Below are 24,148 nucleotides of genomic sequence, written 5' to 3' on the forward strand. Positions count from 1 at the left end.
TGGGTTGCCATTTCCTTCTCCAATGCATGAAAGTGAAAAATGAAAGTGAAGTCGCTCAGTCGTGTCCGACTCTTGAGCGACCCCATGGACTGCAGCCTACCAGGCTCTTCCGTCTATGGGATTTTCCAGGCAGGAATACTGGAGTGGGACACATGTTCAAAAGACGATGGCCTTAGCATGTTCTGAGAGTGTAGTTTTTGGCCCTGTGACATCAAGAGGTCATGACATTTACACATGCCCATTTGGAGGATGGGTGGTCCCAACCAGTCTTAACTGGCTTGAGCTGGGCAACAGCTGACTCCAAGTTCCTGAAAAACAGCTTGGGCAAACAATAATACATAATGCTTGGAAGACACACAAGTTTTTGTAAAAACAATTGAAGTGAGCTTAGTCCGTAAAGCCAGGTTACAGTTATTATTTATTAAGCAAGTTATAATTTAATGGGTCTAACTGATGACTAGTCTTGGTTTCACAACGTATTGTTTGATACATTTATATATTGCAAAATGATTACCACCATAGCATTAACTAAAACCTCCATCCGGTCACATAATCACTACTGTTTTTGTGTGTTGAGAACATTTAATATTTACTCTCTTGGTAACAGTCATCTATATAACACAGAATAATTAGCAATAATAGCCATGTTGTATGTTAGATTCCCAGAATTTATTAGCCTTGTAACTAGAAATTTATACAATTTGATTAATATCTCCCCATAGCACAGCCCCCTGCCCCTGCCCCCTACCTCCTCAGCCCCTGGTAACCACCATTCTACTGTCTGTTTTTTGAATTCACCTTTTTTGGTTCCACATGTAAGTGAAATCATGGAGTATTTATCTTTCTCTATCTGACATTTCACTTTGCATAATGCCCTGAAGTTTCATTCAAGTTGTTGCAGATGGCAGGGTTTCCTTCTTTCTCATGACTAAATGGTATTCCGGGGTGTGTGTGTGTGTGTGTGTGTGTGTGTGTATCTCACAGTTTCTTTTCCCATTTCTTTTCTGTCTTCTCTTTTCTCAAGTGATTCTAATGGGTGACCAAATTCTGAAATCACAGTAAAATCAGAGGAGTAGAAAGCAGCAATGGCTTTGGCCCTGTGGGCGTCTGGCCTGTCAGCTATCCCCACCTGGCAGCCCTGGGGTGTCCTGGCTGGGGATCGAGACTGATGGAGGCCAGGTACTGGAGTCAGGCTAGACTCAAGTTCAGGCACTGTTGCTTCCGGTGCGTGGCCTTGGAGCCACTTGTCAACCTCTCTGATCTTCCCTTATCAATCTTGTGCGTGTGGGATAGGATGTGTGGAAATCAATGAAGACCAACCAAATGAGAAGTACAAAGACTCTTTATTCAGAGCTTGCTATAGCCAGGCAGTGTTTTGGCAAGATCTTGTGCTTTGGCAGAGGTTCAAGGGCAGGCAGAAGATTGGGAAAAGGGGAAGGTTTCAGGTATGCCATCATTATTGGAGGCTGTTGGCCTGGGGAAGGTGTAGACACCATGTGGACCATGGCCTGCTGGCAACAGCAGTATCTCTAATGCTTGTTAAAGGGGGGACCCTTGGGTCATACTCCAGGCCAACTGAATCAGAAACCTCGGTTATCCTTACACACTCTGAAGCACCTGAGCCACAGCTTCAGTGCTCTGAGTGGTTGTTAGGGTCCCAGACTAGTCCACACTTGGGAATGAGCATCCCTAAGTCAGTATTTCTCAAATGCAGTTGATGAAACCTTTGTTTGGGAAGAGGCATGGAGACTGGAGAAGGGAGGAAGACAGGAAGCAAGGTGCTTGTTAAAAATCAGATTTTTATTCTCAGCTATAGACCTGTCCCTGGATTGAGGGACCTGGGAGTCTGATCTGCCCAGGATCAGACAGGTTGCAGAAGCAGCGTCCTGACTGCCTGTTCTCAGCAGGGCTTCAGGAGTCCCCGCACAGGCTGGCAGGGCAGCATCACTGTGTGTACAGATCGCTCATCAGGTGGGCATTTCTGAGTCAGGGACCATTCAGGGGGCCCAGTTTGGTCTGTATCGTCACTGGGGCTTACTCAGAGGGCATTATGGTTTCTCTGTATCCTACCACCTGGTGTTCCAGTGAAAAAAGTTATAACATTTGAAGGTTTTGTTTTGCTTTAATCACAGCTGTATAATTACCTCTCTGTGGGTTGACGGCTATTATTAGCGTCACCTTGGGTTCTCCTTGAGAATTTTTACATCCAGAAAGTGATTCAGCACCTCTGTGGGCTGTTGTCAGAAGCTGTTAACTGAACCAAAGCTTTAACATATCACCAGGTTTTGTAAACATAGCCAATCCTTTCCCCTTCCAAAGGAGAAAAAAAAAAAAAAAAGCCAGATAAATAATTTTCATGAAGGCAATTTGTTTCTCAGGGGCTGTATTTCCTTTTTGTCTCATCCAGCAGTTTTTTACTGCTCTGGGACACTGACAATAAAGTAGAAGAGGTGTCTCCAGAGTAAGGCTTTGTCTGCTCCTGCCAGAAGGCTTCACCTGGAAGCCCACTCTGGGGGTCATGGCAATGAGCAACAAATATTTTTTGAAAATGCTTTTTTTCCCTTAATGCCAGGGAGAGTTTTATGTGGTTGAGGTGCGTAGAGGGGATTATTATTTTTTAAAATTTTCTTGGAAATTTTGAGTTTCCATCTAAGTTAGTTTAATAGGAATGGCTAGCGCTATAGCTAGACTTGGCTGGATATGAAACATAATTTCCTTTCTGTAAAAGTTGGAGAAAACAGAATTTCTTCCAGAGAAGTTTGTGGTTTTCCTAGACTGTTCCCCAGAATAATCTGAACATTGTTGCAATGTTGCAATTCTCTCTGGCCAGAGAATAGGGGACTTTCTTTGCCACAGGCTGACAATGTGTCTTTGGAGGAAAACATCTGACATCTCTCAGCCTCTCTTTTACTCCATTTGTAAAAGGCAGTGAAAAAATACTGACTTTGTTCATCTCCTAGGATTTTTTCCCCCAAAGATCTAATGAAACAATGTAGATAATTGTATTTTGAAAAAGTAGAGTGTTACAAAAAAATAATTATGATTAACTCTAGTCTTATCCCAGTAAAACCTGCTATTCTGAAGACATGCCAGTCATTCCTACCAGCTGACTGACAGATCACTTACAACTCAATGTGGGAATAAATGGAAGATTCAGAAGCTTAATTTGCTTTTCCCCTGTTTGGTATGTTTGACATATGTAGTTGCGATTGCCAGCAAAATGTTTTAAAGTCTTTTCACTTTGAAAGACACGGAATTCTTCAAAGAAGGAAGTCAATTCTAGTGGAGTTTGACAGCTGTTTTTATCTCTCTCTAAGGATCAAAGCACAGATCTAGGAGGGGGAAATGGTCCTGAGTTCTTTTCTTAATCAGAATCTTAGCATGCGGAGACAGCAGAACTGAACACCAAAAACAAAGATGACAGAGGGATTATGACTTCAGTCCCCCCAGATGGCTCCAAAGATGGTTTAGAAAAGGCAGGTTTGCTCATGTCTTACAGATGGCAGGATTAGTTGGTTAGCATTGTTATTACTGCCTGGTAGATGAAGAAATGAGCCTGTAAAGCCAGGTCACAGGGCGAGTCAACGGAGGTGTCAGGTCTCCAGCCCAACCAGGAGGGGCGGGAGAGTTTGGCTCCCAGGGCAAGGATCACATTCACCACATCCTCCCTTCTTTCTCCTTCTGCTTCCGTTCTGTTCTGCGTCCGTCGCTTCAGGCCCGTCTGGTTTGTCTAGGGGCATTACCTCAGTCCTTAGAATTGTTGCTTTCCGGTCAGACCGTTGCCTTGGGTGCCAGACTTCAAGGATGTCTGAAATTACAGCATTTGGAACCCAGACTACCAGGGTGGTCAACTTCTTCAGTCACCTGATGCAAGGCCCTCAGACTATGGTAAAGTTACCTTCTGAAGTCCATGAGTGTAATCAAGCCAGCAGCATCCAGGGTCCTCCATAAAACTGAATTAGAGTCCCGAGTGAATTAACTGTTTGCTCCTTTGCGTGTGCAATGCATCTTTAATTACATTTCATAAAACTGTCTGAATGGATTGATGGAACTTTATTTAAACTTCTGGTAGTACAAGGAGGAACCCATAGTGCAGTATAACATGTTCTGTTAATATAGGCTTGAAACACATTTACTTTATGGCAGTTCAACAGACTTTGATGTAGGGCTACTTAAAAATATATTACCTTTGATAAGTTTGCTTTGGCAGATAAGAGTGGGTGTTGGCAGCCTATATACAGTCAATCAGATGATTAATTGACAAGCATGTTGACAGTTAATAATTCGTGGCACCAGCTCCCCTGATACATACAAAAATACTGGGTTATTTTAGGAAAGAAGAGTATATTTCTCAAAATCCCTTTCATTCACCTTGTAGGGTTTATGAGGCAAGTCTTGTCAAACGTAAGCTCTTCACAATGAAAGTAAAGTCTCTTTGGTCTGTGTCTGCCCTGAATTTCCTATCAACGTGGGTTATTTTAGGTTCTGGACTGGGTATATGATGCGAGGAAGGAATATAGATCATGCTTATAGTAAAGAACCACACAGACCCAAGCTATGGAAGGAAGTTATATTTCATTCTGAAGATTGTTTTTATATTTGCAAAAAGCTATCACTATTCCACTTAAATATTATATTTACCTTTTTTACTCCATGAATCCTTTTGGCAGAACTAGGAAACTGTGGTTCTCCCTTGGGGCAGCACTCTTTGCTATATTACTAACGAGTTGGATAAAGAGGGGGCTGAACACCTCCCTCTCCACAGCTCTGGGGTCCCCATGGGCATGGAGGATGGCCGTCCCATCCTCCAAGAAGAAAAGGAGTTGGCCCCAAGAAGAATCTGGGTATGATATGCACCCCTTAAATGAATCTATGTGGACTTGCTTTGCCTTTATACTCAATATTCCTTCTTGGTTTCTAACTATGAAGAAAAAGAACAGACTCATAAGTCTTTAACAGGTTGGGTCCATTGGCTTAATTAATTAAAAAAGACAAAACAAAACAAAAAATCTCTGCTCTCCCTTCCCCTAGAGCACAGGAAGTGGGTTGGCCCCAACACGGATGCAGGTCTTAGGCACAGGGGGAAGGCGGGTAAGAGTGACCCATCTGAGAAGCTCTAGAGCTGGGCTTGCCCCACACGGCCACCAACAGTGAGTTTTTTCCAAGGCAGAGCCAAAGACACAGGTTTGAGGAAAGGCCTGGCCACAAGAAAGGTGAAACAATGGATTTTCACACAAGTGGTTCAATGGGGTGGATTTAATTTATTTTTACAGAGTTTAATTCAGAATGTAATTTGGGCTGAATGCAGTAGTTGGGATGAGTGAGTGGAAGGTAAGTGAAAGTCGCTCAGTTGTATCTGACTCTTGGCGACTGCATGGACTATACAGTCCATGGAATTCTCCAGCCAGAATACTGGAGTGGGTAGCTGTTCCCTTCTCTAGGGGATCCTCCCTAACCATGGGTTGAACCAGGGTCTCCCACATTGTAGGAGGATTCTTTACCAGGATTCTGAGCCACAAGGGAAACTCGTAGTTGGGATAGTTGGGTTGGGATAGCCAAACACATCTTTGGCTCATCTGCCCCTGGGCCAGCTTGGCACTGCTTCATCTTAGACCTTTACTGACCCCTAGCTCTTTGGCCTCAGCAACCCCTCCCCTTTGCCACTCTCCTGGAAGATGACAGGATTCTTGAAGCCTTTGGGTCCTTGGGCATCTTGATGGCTATACTAGCTCATTGCCCCTGCTGCCTGGGCCTAGAGGTTTCTGGGTCTCTCATTATATGACATATGAGAATATATGGTGGTAGCCTGGCCCTGTCCTGGCACAGCAGGTGCTCAGTGGAGGTAGGGGGAGGAAAACTCATCAGCTGCTTCACTTCTGATGGCAGGAATCCTGGGTGCCCTGGATCCCTCTACTGCTGCCTGCAGGACAGACAGGAGGAGTGGGTGTTGGCTGCTATTTTACCAGCCTAGCTTTCATGGGGGTGGGGCTCTCCTCTTACAGAACCACCTGCCAGGCACCCTCATGAAGGCAGCAGTGGTTCATTCCAGACCTTTTCAGGGCATTCTATCAGATACTGAGCCTCCTCCATTACACAATATGCTCCCTGGCTCCTAGCTGCCCACTTTTTCCTCATATCACTGCAGCTGGGTACATTCAGCCCACCTCCCACCCCTCCACACTCAAACCAGCCAAAAATCTCTAAGATAAGGCCTTTTGGGGGAGGGTGGCAGGGCCTGGGCTGGAAATCAGCCTCACTTTCCATTCTTTCAGATCTTGCTTCCCATTCTCATCCTATCACTAGACTTGTCATTGCTGGGTTTATGTCCCCACGTAGTATCCAGTTTCATCAGCTGGGTCCCTGTCTCATCTCCTGGCAGCTGGGGTTCTACGTTGTTTCTTTAGACCTCCGGGAAGCCAGCCTCGAAACCTCGGACAGGGCAGGACCCCTTCTGACCAGTTCTTACCACTAGGCTGGATGGCTCCACACTGCTTGCCTCCTGAAAGCTTGCCTATGATAGGGGCCCAACCCTCGGCAGCATGCTGCCAGCCTAACCATGCAGGGAGATGTCCTGAACAAGTTTTATCCCTACCTCAAACAAGTTCCCTGAAGCTGGCTGCTCTCACACACTTACCCAGGGCCTGCCTGCTTGGGTGGCTTTAAACTTCCAGGGTTTCCTGCAGCCTAGGCAGTTCCCAGGATCCACCCTCCTGCCTGGGGTGTGACTCCACCCCACAGTGGCCTGAGTTCTGCTCTGAGGATTAGAGCAGATACACGGCAAACACGATCTCACGGTGGGCGTTCACAGGCATTTCCCAACAGAGGGGCAAGTTGTGGCCCCTCGTGGTAGTCTCATCAACACTTTCTTGGATGCCTTGGAAGAGATGATCCCTGTCACCTCTGTCTGAGTATCTGAACAGGTAAAGGAGGGATTCCCTTATTTAGAGCTTCAGCCTGTCCATGGGGGAGGTAGCTGAATTCTCAGGACCCAGTTTAACACGTTCTTGAGTCATGATCCACTGCAACAACACAGAGCTTGAAGACTTTAATATTTTCCAAACTTAAAAAATCAGCTTTGCAGCAAAGGTGGAGGATTGACCCTTTGCTGTACCCTGTGGGTGAGAATTCTTGTCTTTTGACAACCCACTGCACTGGCACTGAATCACCCAATTACTGCAATTTTTTTTCTAAATAGAAAGCATGCCACAGCCTCCAGTGGAAAAATTCCAAAAGCTGCCGCAAATATCTAGCTCAATTGGCAGAAGCAGGGTTTTGGCATGAACGATGGCTCTTCACTTTAATTTCAACTCCAGCAGAAGGTCTGCAGATGACTGGGAATAAAGTTGGCTGAGAAACCCCTGCGGGAGATTGGTTGTGTGTGTGTGTGTGTGTGCATTTGCACCCCTTACCCACATGTCCTTCTGTGCTTCAGTCCTCATGGGGCACAGAGAAAAGGCTGCCTTGTTTGGGAGGCTTGGTTGTACCCACTCAGTCTGAGAAGCATGTGGGTGTGTAGGACAGAGCATCTGAGACACGCTTAGCTGGAAAGGCAACAAGACTGCACCAATGGGCTGGATGCTTTGCTTTCAGGGCTTTGGAGTTGAGCTTGGGAAGCAGAAGAAGGAGGGTAGGTGGAGCTGTGTGTCTTAATCTCACCTCAGGCTTCTTATGTCTGGAGCAATCAGCTTCTCAGCAGAGCTCATAATGGATATTTGGATGCCGTGCCACTTTTTAACCTTAAAAAAGCTTTCTGTTTGTACAAGTAAGTGCATGCTTTAGGCAAAGGGAATGATGTGATAGTCAAGGGCAATGGAATGTTTAAAAAAAAGTAATGAAAGATAATAGATTCTAGTGCCAGGCACACCTGTGCAATTTTTCCTGCTCTTCCTAGCTGGGTGAGTTCAGACAAGACACTTGGAGGGTGAGTAGGCGTGGGGGTACTTTGGTTTTCTTGCTGCAAAACTAGGAGAATGCTGTCTGCTCCCTTCATTGTTTAGAGAATTAGATGGTTTCATGGACACCTGGCTCATCAAGCATGCTGGAAATACATTTTCCTGCGAAATTAAGGCCAACACTTGAAGAATTAAAGAGTATAATTGTGGAGTCCATGTTGATAGTTGATCTTTGACCCTCGAGGCAAACCAGGACCCAGGGCTGCACAGTAGTTGTTCAGAATTTGCAGACCCCTCGGGCAGTGCCCCTTCCAGGCCTTTCCTGCATCTCAGCAGGAGTCTGGTTGGCCTACCCTCTCTGGGGCTAACGCTTGGCTGTCACCCTTGCTTTCTGGGGTGACTGACATCAGTGTCACTCAGTTGGCAGCCCGTCAGGTCACTTCCTTCTGCTGGGACTTATCCTGGGCATGGCCCACACTGGCCTGTCGCTGCAGCCCGTGGCCCAGCACACAGAGCTCTGGGGATGGCACACCCCTGCCGTTGCCCTTCAGTTCTAGGCCACAGGGGCTTTTCCATGGCTCTGTGTCCTTGGGGCTCTCCTCGCTGCCGCTGCAGAGAGAAAGCATAGGTGCCAGTCAAACCCTCCTCGTTGCTTCTGGCCCCGCCCTCTCCATTCTGTCTCTCTCTAACCCTCCTGTCTGTGTCACCCACAGACCTGGTGGGCCCTTGTGCCAGGCCTCTGCCTTTCTGTATCAGCTTTGCCTGCTGGTGCTGTCCTTGTGGGTGTCTCCTCTGGTGGGGCACCATGGGAGCCACGCTCCTGGCGTTTCGGAGGACGGGCTGAGTCTTGTTTTTTCCTGGCACAATCAGATCCTGCAGCTCTGGACAAAACAGATCCCTCAAGAACTCGGGCTTTTATTTTGTTTTGTTTTAAAGTGTTAGTTGCTCAGTCGTGTCTGACTCTGCGACCCACAGACTATAACCTGCCAGGCTCCTCTGCCCATGGGATTCTCCAGTTTAGAATACTGGAGTGGGTTTCCATGCCCTCCTCCGGGGGATCTTCCTGACCCAGGAATCAAACCCAGATCTCCCACATCACAGGCACATTCTCTACCATCTGAACCACCACTTCTTATTCCATAAAGGGCTAGGCTTAGCTAGTTGAATTAAAAATAAAAGCAACACCAACGATAACAGCAAAAACCAAAATAAAACAAATGCAAAAACAACCCAGCTTTGCTCTGCTGCCACCCTTTTCCTGAACAGGATAAAATGAAAACTGCTTGGCCCAGACCTGGCCTTTGAATAAGACAGAGCTTCCCAGCTGCTGAGTGCCACAGTGAAGGGGCTCTGAACAAAGAGTGCCACCCAGTGTGCTCTGGCAGCACAGAATGGAGGGTGGTCCCAAGCATGGAGCAAGCCTAGGCCAGATGGGGAGCCAGCTCAGAGAGCCACCCTGGCCACGGGCAGCCAGGCTAGTCCTGTAACAACTGCATGGAAGGTGGAGTCGTCGGTTTAGGTTCCCGCCCTGGCCCTTCCACTTACTAACTGTGTGACCTGGAGAGTGTTGATTAATCGCCTTGATTCTCAGTTTCCTTTTTCGTCAAAACGAGGTAATAATGATACTCATCTCACAGGACACTCAGAGGTTTCAGTATTGGATGAAGCATGGAAAACTCTCCACACACCACCCAGCACACCACAGGCACTCAATAAGTAGTCAGCTGTCACTGGTGCTCTTTCGTAGCATGACCAGAAATTCACGCCCGCAAGGGACCTGAAGGACCACTCTGTCATATGGCACCTGAGGCTCCGAGCCTCTCCATCCACTACCCCAGGGCCAGGACGAGACCCAGCTCTCCATGTGCACAGACCAGAAGCCCTTCTCTCTGCCCACAGCAGGACCTTCCTGACTGTATTAGGAGTGTGCTCGGCTCTGCATCCTTAGACTTACGTGGGATATCCAACCAGCAGAGGACAAGTTTGAGTTTGGACCCTGACCAGATCAGGGTGGCAGGAATGGGCGTGAGTGGGGTGGGCACTGGCATTGGCTGACATACATAATTTTCAGGCAGTGAGGAACCCACTCTGATCCTTAGAGCCAGTCTTATCTATGGCAGCCTCTGGCCCCATCATGAGTTCCTGCAGGACCCAGTGGTGTGCGGGTAACAGCTCCCACCTTACTGTTTGTCTTCCCTGTGCCCCTTTGGAGGGGGGGAGGCATGACCCTTTGCTGCCCGTGGATGGGAGCGGCTACCAGGAACAGGAGGGGCAGGCCCAGGGGACAGGCTGTGGTGCCCAGCATCCGTGGATGCTGACACTGAGGTCTGACACAGGATTTGGTTCTAGCATTGTGTCTTCTCCATCCCCAGCCAGGTCCTACATCTTCATGAGGTTCAGGCCAGGAGGTCAATATTTTCAGTTGCTGTATGGCTGTGGCTCCACCTGTTCCCAGACCTGATAGGGAAGCAGGCTGCCCAGGTCTCTGGATCCAGCAAACATGGCTGCTGAGAGCCCCTGCCTGGCTAGTCCTATCCTGGCAGAGAGTAAAACACTGTGTTTGCATTTAGGGTAGCAAGTCTGGACACACTGAGACCTGGAGAGAGACAGCTGCCTCCACCAGAGGATTCAATACTTAAATAACAGTTGAGGCTTAGTAACTGAGCTTCCTGGGAAGCCTCCAAGGACTGTGCCCAATCCCCGGGCCCCGAGATGGGGAAGATATCAACACCATCATGTTTTCTAAAAAAGGGGCTCATGCCTAGCACAGAATGACAGATGGGAGATCAATACCAGATGCAGGCCAGTGCGTCCTGCAAGCCTGCCATGGCTGCAAGATACTATGGGTGGGGCTGCTCCTGCAAGTCCCCACTTGGGGAAACAGCCTGTTCTGAGCAGTTCCTGGCTTTCTGGCACTGACTTGTTGCATGATCTTGGGGAAATCAGGCTCAGTTCCCTGGCATTGTTTCCCATACACAGGAGGGCAGAAAAAATGCTTGTCTGCTACAGAGCTGCAAACGCCCTGCTCTTAGAGCTGGTTGGCTTTTGCTCCCAGATGCCAACTTTACAAAGGTTGGGTGGGGAGTGTGGAGGGTGTCTGGGGAAGGAGTGTTTTCCCACTGCTTCCATCACATGCTCACAGTCGCACAGGTTGGAAGAGCTTGGAGGTGTGGTCTGACCAGGAGACAGCAATGGGTGTGAGCCACTCTGTGACCTTCCACGTGACCTTGGGAAGGCTCCTGTTTATGCATCTTCCTCTTCCTCCCTCTTTCAAGCTACAATCACTCCCGCACCCCACCCCATCTCTCCGCATATTGAAATTCAGGACCTAAAACAACATTTTAGGCTGCCCTATTCTGAGGAGAAGCCTGAGAGAATGGCAGTATTTTCTCCTTGAACAATTTTATGTTACTTTATTATTGCTCCTGCTGTTTTAAAATGTTAGTGTTTTTAATTAATGCCATTTTATTGTGCCTGTTCTCTCAAGCTCTTCTCCTGAAGGGCACAATTTTAGAAATCTAATCACTGAGTAAGTAGCAAGTGTGAGGAATAATGCATTAACATTTATAGAGGTTCTCAGATGAAAGGTACTGTGTTGTAGGAAGCTCATTTTAGATTTAAGAAAAGAGCAACGTCAGATTAAGATTCGTGCAAAAATAATCAATATTTCATTTCTTTCAAGTGGCTGGGAAAGTTTATATAACTATAATCACGCACAACTTTCCCGAGATAATATCTTTATTTAAAATTGACTGCCGAGTACTTTGTGAAAAATTACCATATATGCCTCGACAGACTGTGAAGTCTGTAACACGTATCACTCTGGCAGAAATTAACTTCTGATTTACACAACTGTGGGCACTGAAAAGATAGCAAGGACTGGTGCAGGCTGAGCTTTGTCTGATCTGATATCAAGACACATTGATAAAAGTCCCTCTTTAACTGACCTCAGATGTACACGTTTCTCCCCATGCCACAATTCAAGAAAAGATACATGTCCCTGTATATCCTGTAAAATAACCACATCACCATATGAGTCCTTTCAACGGCCAGGCAGTGGCTATACTTTGAGTCATGTCCTCTCACAGCCGCCTGCCCAGGCCTGTCTGTGTGGCTGGGCCAAGGACATGCCCAGCAGCCGCCCTTCATGAGAAATGCTAACTCGGAACTCAGCCAGCCCAGGGCAGGCAGGGGGGCCCTTCTGCCTGCGTTCTCGAGCTCAGTGCTCATGGAAAGTCTTGTTCTTCCTCTACGCACTCTGAAAGGGGAGACAGAGAAGGAGGCAGGATTGGGCGTCCTCAGGAGTAAGAGGAAGCCAAACTTTTATACTCAATACCTCCAGGATCAGCCGTTCTTAAAGTGTGTCCCCTGGCTGCCTCCCAGAACTTTTCAAGGAAGGTGTTGTGTCTAAGTTGTCAAAACTGTGTCCATAACAATATTAAGATGTTATGTGCCTTTTCCACTCATTCTTTCATGAATGCAGAGTGGAGTTTTCCAGACTACAGGATGTGTGACATCACAACAGATTGCCTGCAGATGAAGGTCTGAGAACCCAGCTCTCTTTCTGTGAAGCCCACACACTAAAGAGGTTTACAAAACTAAAGACAGTGTCACTCTGCTCACTCAATTTTTTTTGTTGCGAAAAAAATAGTTACTTTTCGTTATATTATTTATGTTAACGTAGAATGGGGCATTTTAAAAATTAATAAACACTCTAGACATCTCTCAATTGTAATGCAGTAAAAAGCGATAGATGCAATGCACAAAGGCCCCTTGAGGGTCTCGGTTTTAAAGAGTTTAAAGAAAGTCCTGGGACCCAAAGCACCTCCCGCTAAGAAGCTGGTCTACTGGTGTAAACCAGAAAGGACAGGAATCAAGCTGCTGGCTCCGGACAGGTAACAGGACTCAACTTTGGGGGCCAAGTCGCTTCATCTCAATCTCCCCACATGTGAAATGAGGGGCATATGTGGCTGGACCAACGTGGTTGTTTTAAACTTTATTTGTATTACAGCAGAGCCTCTTGCAATGAAATCTTTCATGGGGACCTGAAACGTGTAACAGAGGAAAAATTGTTGCTTCAGGTTGGGGCACTGGGAGACCAGATATCTTGATACCCCCTTTCCATCTTGTTCTTCTCTTGGAGCACAGTTTGAAAACTACTGACCCAGATGATCCTAAGGGCCCCTCAGCTCTGTTCCCCAAACCACAGGACTCTCCTTACCTGCTCTGGCCATGCTGGGATTCACAAGCACTGCTGGTGGCGCCCGGGACAGGCAGGTGAAGGCGGACGCCCGGCCGGGGGTCAGAGGCTGTCCTTCGGATGAAAGGTTGAGGGTTCAGGGCACACAGAGTTGTCCCTCGCTGTGAATCCGTCCTCATTCGTGGCCCTGAGCTGCCCCTCCAGCCTCCTGTGGGGGTCTCAAGAGGCCCCCCAGCTTCAGGGGGCAGTGATGATGGGGTGAGTGGATGTACTGTTGAGAATGGTAGTTTAGCTTCAAACAGAGAGGAGGTGGCTGGGCAGAAAATGGAACGTGTGTTTCCGGATGCTGTGGCTGCCCGACTGTCTTCAGAATCTTGTGTTTCCTTGGGCCCCTGACTGGGAGATGCTGGGGGAGAGGGGGAGGGGCCAGAGGCCAGGGAACCGGCTTCTGTGCGCTGGGGAGGGGGACTGGAGATCTTGTGCTGAGCGAGTGGGCTTGCTGAGGGAGGGCTGGGCAGCTTGTGCTGGAGGGGAGGGGAAGCTCGCTTCTTCACTGTTGGGGGGCTTAGCCCCCTGGGACTCACTGGAGGGCTGAGGGGTGGGCTAGGGGACCCATGTACACAGGGTGCACTTGGCTGGGCAGATCTGTGAGTGGAGGGCAGGCCCGAGTGCCTCTTGTCCACTCTGGGCGTCCAGTGTGCCCTTGTGGGAGAGGCCTTCCTGACTAGCACAGGGCTTCGGCCTTGGGTCTGCCTTGGGGCCTCAGGAGAATGTGGTCCCCGCATTGGCCTGGTCAGGCTGGGTTCTGAGATCCTGTTCTGCCCAGACGTGTGGCTGGAATGGAGCCAGTGGATGACCTTCCGGGGAGGCTTGGAGAGGCCTGAGGCCCGGTCTGCCCGTACCTGACTCTGCGCCCTGCTGCTCTGCACCTCTGGGTTTCCGCTAGCTGCTGGTGGGTGGTTGAAGTCCAAGGCGAGCTTTCCGGTATTGCAGCTGCCCTTGCTGTTCCCTGGTTCTGTGCTGCGGGCCCTGGTGAGGGTGGCGGTGCTCTTGCTGGGCAGCAAGTCAGTGGGGCTCATGGAGACCCTTAGTCTTGGGGAAGCCCACGTTCTCCGGGCAGAGCCAGTCCCTCCCAGCCCTGGCACGTGGGTCCCTTCAAGGGGGCTCTCTGCCGGCTTGTTGCTCTCTGGGGGTTCCAGAGAAGTGAATGATTGGTCCATCAGAATTTCCAGAGGCGGTGGAGGGAGATCCTCTGGGTTCTCCTCTGTTTCCCAGTTGAGGTCCTCACTCTTGGTTGCTTCAGCTGTGAGCAGAGGGGGAAAGGTAGGAGCTAAGGGCCTCCAGCCTGGGCCCATCCTGAGAGATTCTCCACCCACTGCTGGAGAAATCCGAGGCTTTGGATACAATGGGGCCAGCCCTCTGTAAATGGGGAATCTGGGAGACATGCTGGGGACCCCCCACTTCTTGGGGCAGGGGCTTGGCCCCAAGTCCTGGGAATCCCCCAGTGTCCTTAGACTCTCGGTGGGACTGAAGGTTTCAATGAGTTTCTTGACTGATGTTCTGGTGGGACAGCTCCTGATGGTCTGGTCCCTGACTGCTGGAGCCTCATGGGCCCTCTCGCCTGGTGGGATGATGCTTGGGAGCCCCTCAGCTTTTCCCTGCCCAGGCTGTTCTCCCTCAGGGCGGGAGCAGCACTTCTGCAGGATGCTCTTGTCCTGACTTGGCAAAATGCTGAAGTTCTTGGTGAAGGATGACTTTAGCTTGCTGATGGCACTGCTTGGAACCACCCAGCAGCGGTTGTCAGGCCTCAGCGTTGCAGCTCTGGGCTGCGTGACTGGCTCTTGGCTCTGCCCCTGCCATCGGGCACCCAGGCTGTAAAACACCTCCAGCCTCTGGCTGAGGTCCCTCTGGACCCTCCGCAGCTCCTGGAGGGTGGTATCTTCTGTGTGGCTCTTCAGACACCCCTCGGACTGGGACCTCCTCTGCCTCGAGGGGCCCTCCTGCTGCCGCTGGCCGTGCTGGGTCTTGGGGGCACCGTGGTCCTCTCCTCTTCCTCCATCCAGTCCTGGTGCTCAGAGGGCACAGGAACAAACTTGATCTTTTCACTGATCGCTTCCTTCATCTTCAGAACCATCTCCCGGGCCTGGGGGCTCCTGAGTCTCCGGGGGTGTGGCTGAAATGGGCTTTCAGCACTGGCAGGTGAAGACCGTGGCCTTGGATGGGAAGCGTTTTTCCGCCAGGTGCATGGGCTCGTGCAGCTCCCTTCGTCCTCCTCCTCCTCTGAGCTGCTGTCCTCACCTTCACTGAAGGATGGAGCGTCCATGCACCTGGAGCCTTTAGAAAGGTGTGCTTCACCGGAAGTCCCCATCCCAGGGGGACCACACGGAGCACTTTGGCCTAGCCCCCAAGGCCTGGAGGCAGTATTTTCTGGGCCTGCAACAGAGGACCAGGGGCTCCCTGATCCACCCTGCACTGCTGGATGAACCTTAGCTGTGAGAGGCCTTGAGAGTGGGCAGTCCTGGGGTCCGTCTAAACCCATCCGGAATGGACTTTGCTGCCAGGTGTGTCCTGACAGCCTGGCCTCCACTGTGGGTGAAATCGCTGGCCTCCACTCTGCAGCCTCCGGCACTAAGTCCCAGCTGGCTTGCTTGCCCAGCTTGTCTGCTAGCTGCACGGACTCATTGTCTGCACCGATGCCACTGTCCTCAGAGCACAGGGGTAGATCCCATGCTTCAGGGTCGCTGTGGCTGCTCGCCAAGCTCTCCAGGTGCCCCAGAGCCCTGAGGAGGTGTTCATCCGCGCCCCTCTTTGTGCTCAGCTTGTTCCCCAGGTGGGCTGCAGCAGCGTTGAGGTAGCTGCCGGAGCCCTCCAGGAGGCTGCTGGTGAGCAAGGCCACTGTGCTGCTGAGCTCCTGCAGCTTGCTGACTGTGTACTGCAGAAGCTGCTGCAGGAGATCTGGCTGCTCCTGGGGCTCTCCTTTCTTCAACGGCCAAGCCAGATCCTTCCGAACCTCCTGGAGGAGCTTGTCTCCATCCTTGGAGATCTCCCCAAGAGCTGGTTGACCTCATCAAAACACAGCATCAGGAAGCTGACCATGGGCTGCAGCAGCTCCTGGGTCTGGGTGGCCCGATGGGTGATGCTCAGAACTGCTTCATATTTGGAGAGGCAGGCATGCAGATAGGTGTAAGTGCGCTGGTGGGCCTTCACCAGGGGGTCGGGGAAGTCCACCTTGTCTTCAGACTCGTGGGCAGGAAGGATGGTTTGGCGGTAATGGCCCTGTTTGCTTGACCTGTGACACTTTGGTCTCTTTGCCCATTTGGAAGTCTCCTGGGTAATACTTTCTTCACTCTCTTCCCCGGAAAAGGCTGCCCCTTGTGACCCATGGGAGCTCTGTCTCTTGAATGGAATGTCCGTAGCCATGCAGCTTTGTGATTTGTTCAGCTGGGATGGGGAGGTTTTGGTTTCTGGGATCAGTCTCTCCATATCTTTTGCTTTGCCTGCAGTGGGATCCCTGGTGAGCTGACAGAGACTGTCAGCCACGGTCTGGGTCCACCTGGGACTAGGCTGTTCCTCTTCTGCCCGTTGTCCCTGTGATGAGCCCCCTCCAGGGTCATAGCAGGTGGAACTTTGAACCAGCAAAGGGAGGGAGCCTCTTTCACTGGCCCTCTGATGTGCTGGCAGAATTGCTTTGGGCTTTTTAAAAAACTGGATGCCACTCTTGGCAACACTGTTAACAAGATCACTGTGGGAAGGTGTGCATCCCATGATGTCAGCCTGTCGTCATCTCCCACCTGCAACCCTCACAGTTTTCAGAGAATCATATTCAAAATAGAAACAGAAGGCAGTCTTACTAGTCCATCCAGGCAATCTGCAGGTCAGAACCCTTTGAAGTCCGATGCAATGTCCTAAACTTGCAACCAGCTCTCTTCACTTCCTTGGCCCCATCTTGCAGAGGTAGTAATGCTGCTCTCCTGGTGATGTTCTAAGGTTTGAGCCCTCTGCTGCTAGTAAGCAACAGGGCAATTCTAAAGGACTTCAGTCTCGTGGATTATGGGCCTCTGAGTGTTGCTCGTGTCCTAACAGATGTGCATGGCAAGTGGAACTTTAAGCCTATTAGGTTAATCATGCCCCAGCCAGTCAGCACTCACAGTGTGTTCTAATATAGAACTTCTCAGCATTTACTATCTTGAGAAGCGGATTATTTTTGCACGTGCTTATGCTTTGAATTCTGCTCAGATGCCTGCCATATGAAACCTAGAGAAACGAGCCATAATTGCAAAAGGCTCTGGAAGAGACACATTTGTGGAGAGGAAGTAAAGGGCTCACTGATGACAGATCCTTAAAGAGAAGTGACCTTCACAGTTTAATAAGGGCACAGCAGGCTCCAACCTGTTACTACCCAGAGGACCCCAAAACACACAATAGATGGGAACTGAAGTGATGCATTGCTGTTTGTGTGGCTTATAAAATAGACCACGACTTTATAGTGCTGGTGAACATCTCTAAATAAGACGGGGAATAAAGAAGGTCAGGTGGCTTTCCTTTACACTAGAAAAGGAAGGTAGATTGCTTGGAGGCCTGGAGGGGAAAGCAGAAAAACTCACCACCGGCTCAAGGCCAGTTACTGTGGACTATAGCTGCTCAGGGAGGCAATGCTCTCACAGGAAAACAGTTTTTATTAAACCTTTCTCATAGGAAAAGAGAACAAACAAACTGTGGAAAATTCTTAAAGAGATGGGAATACCAGACCACCTGATCTGCCTCCTGAGAAATCTCTATGCAGGTCAAGAAGCAACAGTTAGAACTGTACATGGAACAACAGACTAGTTCCAAATTGGGGAAGGAGTACACCAAGGCTGTATATTGTCACCATGCTTATTTAATTTATATGCAGAGAACATCATGAGAAATGCTGGGCTGGAGGAAGCACAAGCTGGAATCAAGATTGCCAGGAGAAATATCAATAACCTTAGATATACAGATGATACCACCCTTATGGCAGAAAGTGAAGAAGAACTAAAGAGTCTCTTGATGTGAAAGAGGAGAGTAAAAAAGTTGGCTTAAAACTCAACATTCAGAAACTAAGGTCATGGCATCCAGTCCCATCACTTCATGGCAAATAGATGGAGAAACAATGCAAACAGTGAGAGACTTCATTTTCTTGGGCTCTAAAATCATGGCAGATGAAATTAGAAGACGCTTGCTCCTTGGAAGGAAAGCTATGACCAACCTAGACAGCATATTAAAAAGCAGAGACATTACTTTGCCAACAAAGGTCCATCTAGTCAAAGCTATGGTTTTTTCAGTAGTCATGTATGGATGTGAGAGTTGGACTATAAAGAAAGCTGAGTGCCAAAGAATTGGTGATTTTGAACTGTGGTGCTGGAGAAGACTCTTGAGAGTCCCTTGGACTGCAAGGAGATCCAACCAGTCAATCCTAAAGGAAATCAGTCCTGAATATTCATTGGAAGAACTCATGCTAAAGCTGAAACCCCAATACTTTGGCCACCAGATGTGAAGAAATGACTCACTGGAAAAGAATCTGATGCTGGGAAAGATTGAAGGTGGGGGTGGGGGGAGTGGAGACGGGGATGACAGAGGATGAGATGGTTGGATGACATCCCTGACTTGATGGACATGAGTTTGAGTAAGCTCCGGGAATTGGTGATAGACAAGGAAGCCTGGCGTGCTGCAGTCCATGGGGTTGCAAAGAGTCAGACACAACTGAGAGACTGAACTGAGCTGAACTGATAGGAAAAGAAGCTAAAGTGGGGCAGTGGAGAGCAGTTATGAATAGAACTTAAGGGAAAAATGTGTTTTCCTTTCAACCCCAGCTTCTCAATCTGAACCTGGTGCTCTTGCCCATAGCTAAGGTAGCAGCTGCCCATTTAAAAACTTCTTTAAAACTGTCTTTGCTGCCCATAGGGTTTCACTTGTGGCTCAGCTGGTAAAGAATCCACCTGCAATGCAGGAGACCTGGGTTTGATCCCTGGGTTGGGAAGATCCCCTAGAGAAGGAAAAGCCTACCCATTCCAGTATTCTGGCCTGGAAAATTCCATGGACTGTATAGTCCATGGGGTCACAAAGAGCTGGAAAGAGTTGAGCGACTTTCACTTCACTTGCCGTCCATAAAGTGTAGAGCAGACATTTGGAGTAGGAAGACTTGGGTTTAAATATTGACTCTTCTCCTTTAAGATGGGGGAATTTCCACAAGTTATTTAACTTCCCTGGGGCAAAACTCATCTCTGAAATGGAGATAGTGGCACCTACCACCTGGAGCTGTTGTGGGGATTAAGTTAATTAATGCGAGGTAAGTGAAGTGACTTAGCAGCAGCAGCAGCAAGTGCTTGGCACAGTGCCTTGCAAGTGATAGGTACTCAAAAGAAAAGAAAAGAATTCCTTATTCCTCTCCCCCGGCATCTCAGCCACTTATAATAATAAAAGTCATGAGAAAATTCACTAGTTTGCCCAGGACCAAGCCCCAGTCCTTTCGGGAGTTGTCTGGAAATAACTGCCTACTGAGGCTTGGAGGCCCAGATCAGGTTTCTGCCGCTCTGCGTCTGTGCAACCCCTTTGCTCAGGACTGCTGAGCAGCAACACTGCTGCCCCAGGACTTCTCTGAGACCTCCTTGTGCCATTTTTCTGTTTTTAAGCACACAATTGAAAGTAAGTGAAGTCTCTCAGTCGTGTCTGACTCTTTGCGACCCCATGGACAGTAGCCTATGAGGCTCCGCCATCCACGGGATTTTTCAGGCAAGAATACTGGAGTGGGCTGCCATTTCCTTCTCCAGGGGATCTTCCCCACCCAGGGATCAAATCCGGGTCTCCTGCATTGCAGACAGACGCTTTACCGTCTGAGCCACCAGGGAAGCACAATAATTCCCACCAACTGTAGGAGAGAGACAGGCTTCAGATTTGGGGATATTCAGCTGATTGACAATGTTTAATTTTCCTAATAGAAAAAAAAGATTGCATGGAGCACCTCCTAAAGTTACTGAGAATGGAGTTACATTCTGCCTTTATTGCTTTCATTTTCTCTTACTGAGTGCTGTACAACCAACAAAAATAACTGTAGGTTTTAGGACTTAGGGATCCCTTTTCTGCCGGGAGCAAGCTCAAGACTGGCTACCAGGCTGTGTGCAGAACCTGGTGTCTATCACAGCCCTATGCCCCAGAGTGCATAATTAATAAAGTTCTCCGATCTGTTTATTTGAAGCAAAGCTCGTGGGAAACACAAAGCTGACTCACTGCCTGGGGGCGAACTGTGTTAGGCATCAAAACGTTGTTTCATTTGTCAGAGCCTCGGCTGGCCCAGTAAACAAGCATGCCAAGTGGGAAGAGTTCTCTCGCTTGCATTTAACACAGTGCCACGCTCATCTGAAGGGTTCTTTATGTAAGTTCTTCTCCTCTTGGGCTTTTGCTTGAATCATCTTTGTGAAAACTTTTGATCTAAGTGGCTAAAATTATTTCCAAACCAATGATCAAAATAAAAGTATTTTCCTGGAGGATCAGCTGTCAAACAGCTTTGTGCCTTATAGACAGGTTTTCTTGACTATTCCAAATAATTTAGGAAGCACTTTCTTCACTGCCTCTCATTTTTCATTAAGACTCACTTTTGTTTTTCTTCCTTTTCAAACTTGTGTTGCTTCAAATTAAAAAAAGGGAGAAGAATTGCTTTGAGTGGGAATGTAAAATGACCCAATTTCTTTGGAAAGCAGTTAAGCATACACCCATCTCCTGACCCATCATTTCTATTCCTAAGGATTTACTCAAGAGTGTTGAATGCCAAGGTCCACAAAAGAGACTGGTACAAGAATATTCCTACTAGCTTTATTCATAATAGCCTCAAATTGGAAACTATCCAACTGTCTGTTAATAGGGAAATACATAAATTTGGCGTTGGAATACTTGCCAACAATAAAAGGAACAAACTATTGAATATGTAACAACATAAGCTTAAAAATTGGTATGCTGAGTGAAAAGAAACCAGACGGGTCCCACCAGAGGGAAGGCTACAGGGTTAGGGTTAGAAACAACCCTAACCTAAGCAAAGTAGTGAGAAGCAACTCTGGATTTGTTCTGCAGCCCAAAGAAGTTCTCCAGGTTGCCCTTCCAAATTGTCTCTGTCTCTTATAAGGCCCTTTGGATTGACGGCTTGGCTGGTGGTCGCTGGTTTAAAGTCTGTCTCCGGGTAGAGACTTTCAAATGACCCTTAGTGTGAATCCTAGACCCACAGGAAGTCCCAAGCTCTGCCACCTCTGCACTCAGCCCAGATGGCTGGTTCTCTGGCCCTCAGCTGGCTCACCTCCCAGGGCTCTTGCCAGCCAGAGTGGTGGCTGGGGCCAGGAAACCGAATATGGTAAACGGCTTCATGCGCGTGTGTGTGAAGTTGCTTCATGTTGTGTCTAAGTCTTTGCAACTCTTTGAACTGGCTCTTCTGTCCATGGGATATTCCAGGTAAGGATACTGGAGTGGGCTGCCATTCCCTCCTCCAGGGAATCTTCCCCACCCAGGGATCGAACTCATATCTCCTGCATTGCAGGTGGATTTTTTACTGCTGAGCCACCAGGGAGCACAAATGGCTTCATATTAACTATCAATTAAAGTCTCTAACTGGTAAAGTAAACTTCTGTTTCCAGTGATATTTTAAAGTAAGACATGTTGATTTCAGCAAAAAGCTTGTATTTTACATACCTTTTAATTTTAATTTTTATTTCCTTCTCTTTTTTTGTGCTTATATTTTACATAGGGGCTAATCATTAGGCCATTGTATTATCTGCATTAACTTAAACATATTATAGACATTTTCCATGTTATAGTGTTTTCCCATGGATGGAGGAGCCTGGTGGGCCGCAGTCCGTGGGGTGGCTAAGAGTCGGACACGACTGAGCGACTTCACTTTCACTTTTCACTTTCACTTTCACTTTTCACTTTCATGCATTGGAGAAGGAAATGGCAACGCACTCCAGTGTTCTTGCCTGGAGAATCCCAGGGATGGGGAAGCCTGGTGGGCTGCCGTCTATGGGGTCGCACAGAGTCGGACACGACTGAAGCGACTTAGCAGCAGCAGCAGCAGTGTTTTACCACACTTGAGGGAAAGACAGAGATGTGTATAGTGAAGGCAACAACCTCTTACTTTAACAAAAAGGTAAATAGCCAAGAGTCTATATGTATAAAAGAAAGCACAGGTCATGAATTTGCTAATTTTCCTTTCCTGAGGCAGATGTTTCTCAGTGTGAAATCCTTCATAGAAATGCATATAGATGTAACCCCACATACCTACCCCATGGCATAAGTGGATAAAAAAAAAAACAAGTGACCAAATATATAGGATTTGTGTGAAAAGCTAGTGTCTGAGGCAGAGACAAACATCTTAATGAAGCGGTGAAGCTGGACTTCAACCTCAGGTCTGGCCGACTCTCAGGCTCTGGGTATTCCCACTGTTTCAGGCTGTCTGCTGTGAAAGCTCAAAATCAGCAGGTGGAAGTGTGTTGATGATTTTCAAAGTGCCCTCAGGAGCCATTGAGTGGTCTGAGGGACACTTCAGCTTTAACTGACCACTTCCACTTTTCTCTGCTTAACATATGGGTTTTCCTGTAAAATACCTTGTGAAGGGATTTAGTAAAGATGTGTTGGGACTTAGCCACCTGTGCCCAGCTCTGGGCTGTCACAATCCTTGAGTCATTTCACAGATGATTTCCAAGGTCTGTTCTGACTCTAACACCAAGGTCCCTTCTGACTCTAACAACCTTGTTGTTAAGACTGTGGTTCTGTAATAGTTTGGCCTTAACAGAAAACAAAGTATTTTCCTTCAGAGCAATGATGTAGAAGTCTGATTGCCATCCCTTCCTTACGAGTGGTCATTAGGATATTCCCAATCTTAAACCCTGTAATATAAAAGCCCCCTCAATTGGTCCAGACTTTTTGATCTGATTTCAGCTCAGATAGTACAAACATCAATCAGATTATACAATACTTTCATGCTCTTCCAACTTCTTAATGCAGTAGTTAGTTATCATAGTATTTTTTAAATCAGAAGATTTTACTATTTAATGTGAAGACAATTCATGCACACAAATTAAACTAAGAGGTGAACAATCTTAGTGACTTTGAGATGATGATGATGATATTTATTGTCATGAATGTTTCAGGCTCTGTTGCAAACACTTCACATGTCTTCATTAATTATACTACATGTAGCTCATGCTTCGGGAGGAGCAGGTTGAGAAACTGAACATACGCAAAATAGAGTTTAGCATTATCATTAGACAAGACCCCACACCAGGAAGAGAGGAAAGATTAAATTAAGCCTAATATCTCTGGGAGTTGGTGCCTGAGATGGTTGTAAAGGATACTCTGTACTGAAAAGTCCTTGATTCACTGGGTGAATGGATCCCTTCCTTTCTTCACTTCTGAGCTTTCTTCCACTTCTCAAGCCCAAGAAAAATCCCTAGCTTATTGCCTTTGACTTCCAGATCTCAGTCTCTCCTCCTATAATACAGGGATGGTGCAGGGGAAGGGCTCCTGGCTTTGAAGTCAGAATACAGCACATGGAGGAGGAATTAATCAAGATTCTTCCTAACTGTCAGATCACTGCTCACATGTTATTAGAAGGACCCTTAGAAAAATTGTGTTAACAAGCAGATCAGCTGTGGGACCACGTTAATTCCCAGTAGGGAAATAGCAGAATCTAATTTCTTGACTTGAAGACACTAGTTGTTTACTTGTATATTTACTTTAAAACATATGTACCCTGGGCCTTGGAAAGATCTTGGTTGCTAGTTGTACAAACTTCTCAAAATAGACTCTTTACTCTTGTTATTTTTGGTTTTGTGTATTTGGCACATTTGGGGAAAGACATTGGGTGATGACGTGAATTCATGGTGGAATGTGGGTGAGGAGCCAGTCTCACAATTTCTCAGGATTCAAAAAGCAAGTAGAGAGAGTTTTTGTAACATCGTAGCCTACTCTGTGCATTTATCCTTATATTTAAATACTGTAATATTTTCTGAGCAATTGCCCTTGGACTGAAGAGCAGACAGCAGATTCAGTTCTC

General features: G+C 47.8%; 1 protein-coding gene across 1 annotated transcript; it reads right to left on the reverse strand.

Moving 5' to 3' along the window:
• Nucleotides 1-8,323: 8,323 nt before the first annotated feature.
• On the reverse strand, nucleotides 8,324-16,857 carry PCARE (photoreceptor cilium actin regulator). The gene is given in 4 exon segments (XM_005903866.2): nucleotides 8,324-8,501; nucleotides 13,114-15,082; nucleotides 15,085-16,146; nucleotides 16,149-16,857. Coding segments are annotated over 4 exon segments (3,918 nt in total).
• Between the last annotated feature and the right edge of the window lie 7,291 nt (nucleotides 16,858-24,148).

This window comes from Bos mutus, chromosome 11 (assembly GCF_027580195.1).
Source record: "Bos mutus isolate GX-2022 chromosome 11, NWIPB_WYAK_1.1, whole genome shotgun sequence".
NCBI classification, from domain to species: domain Eukaryota; kingdom Metazoa; phylum Chordata; class Mammalia; order Artiodactyla; family Bovidae; genus Bos; species Bos mutus.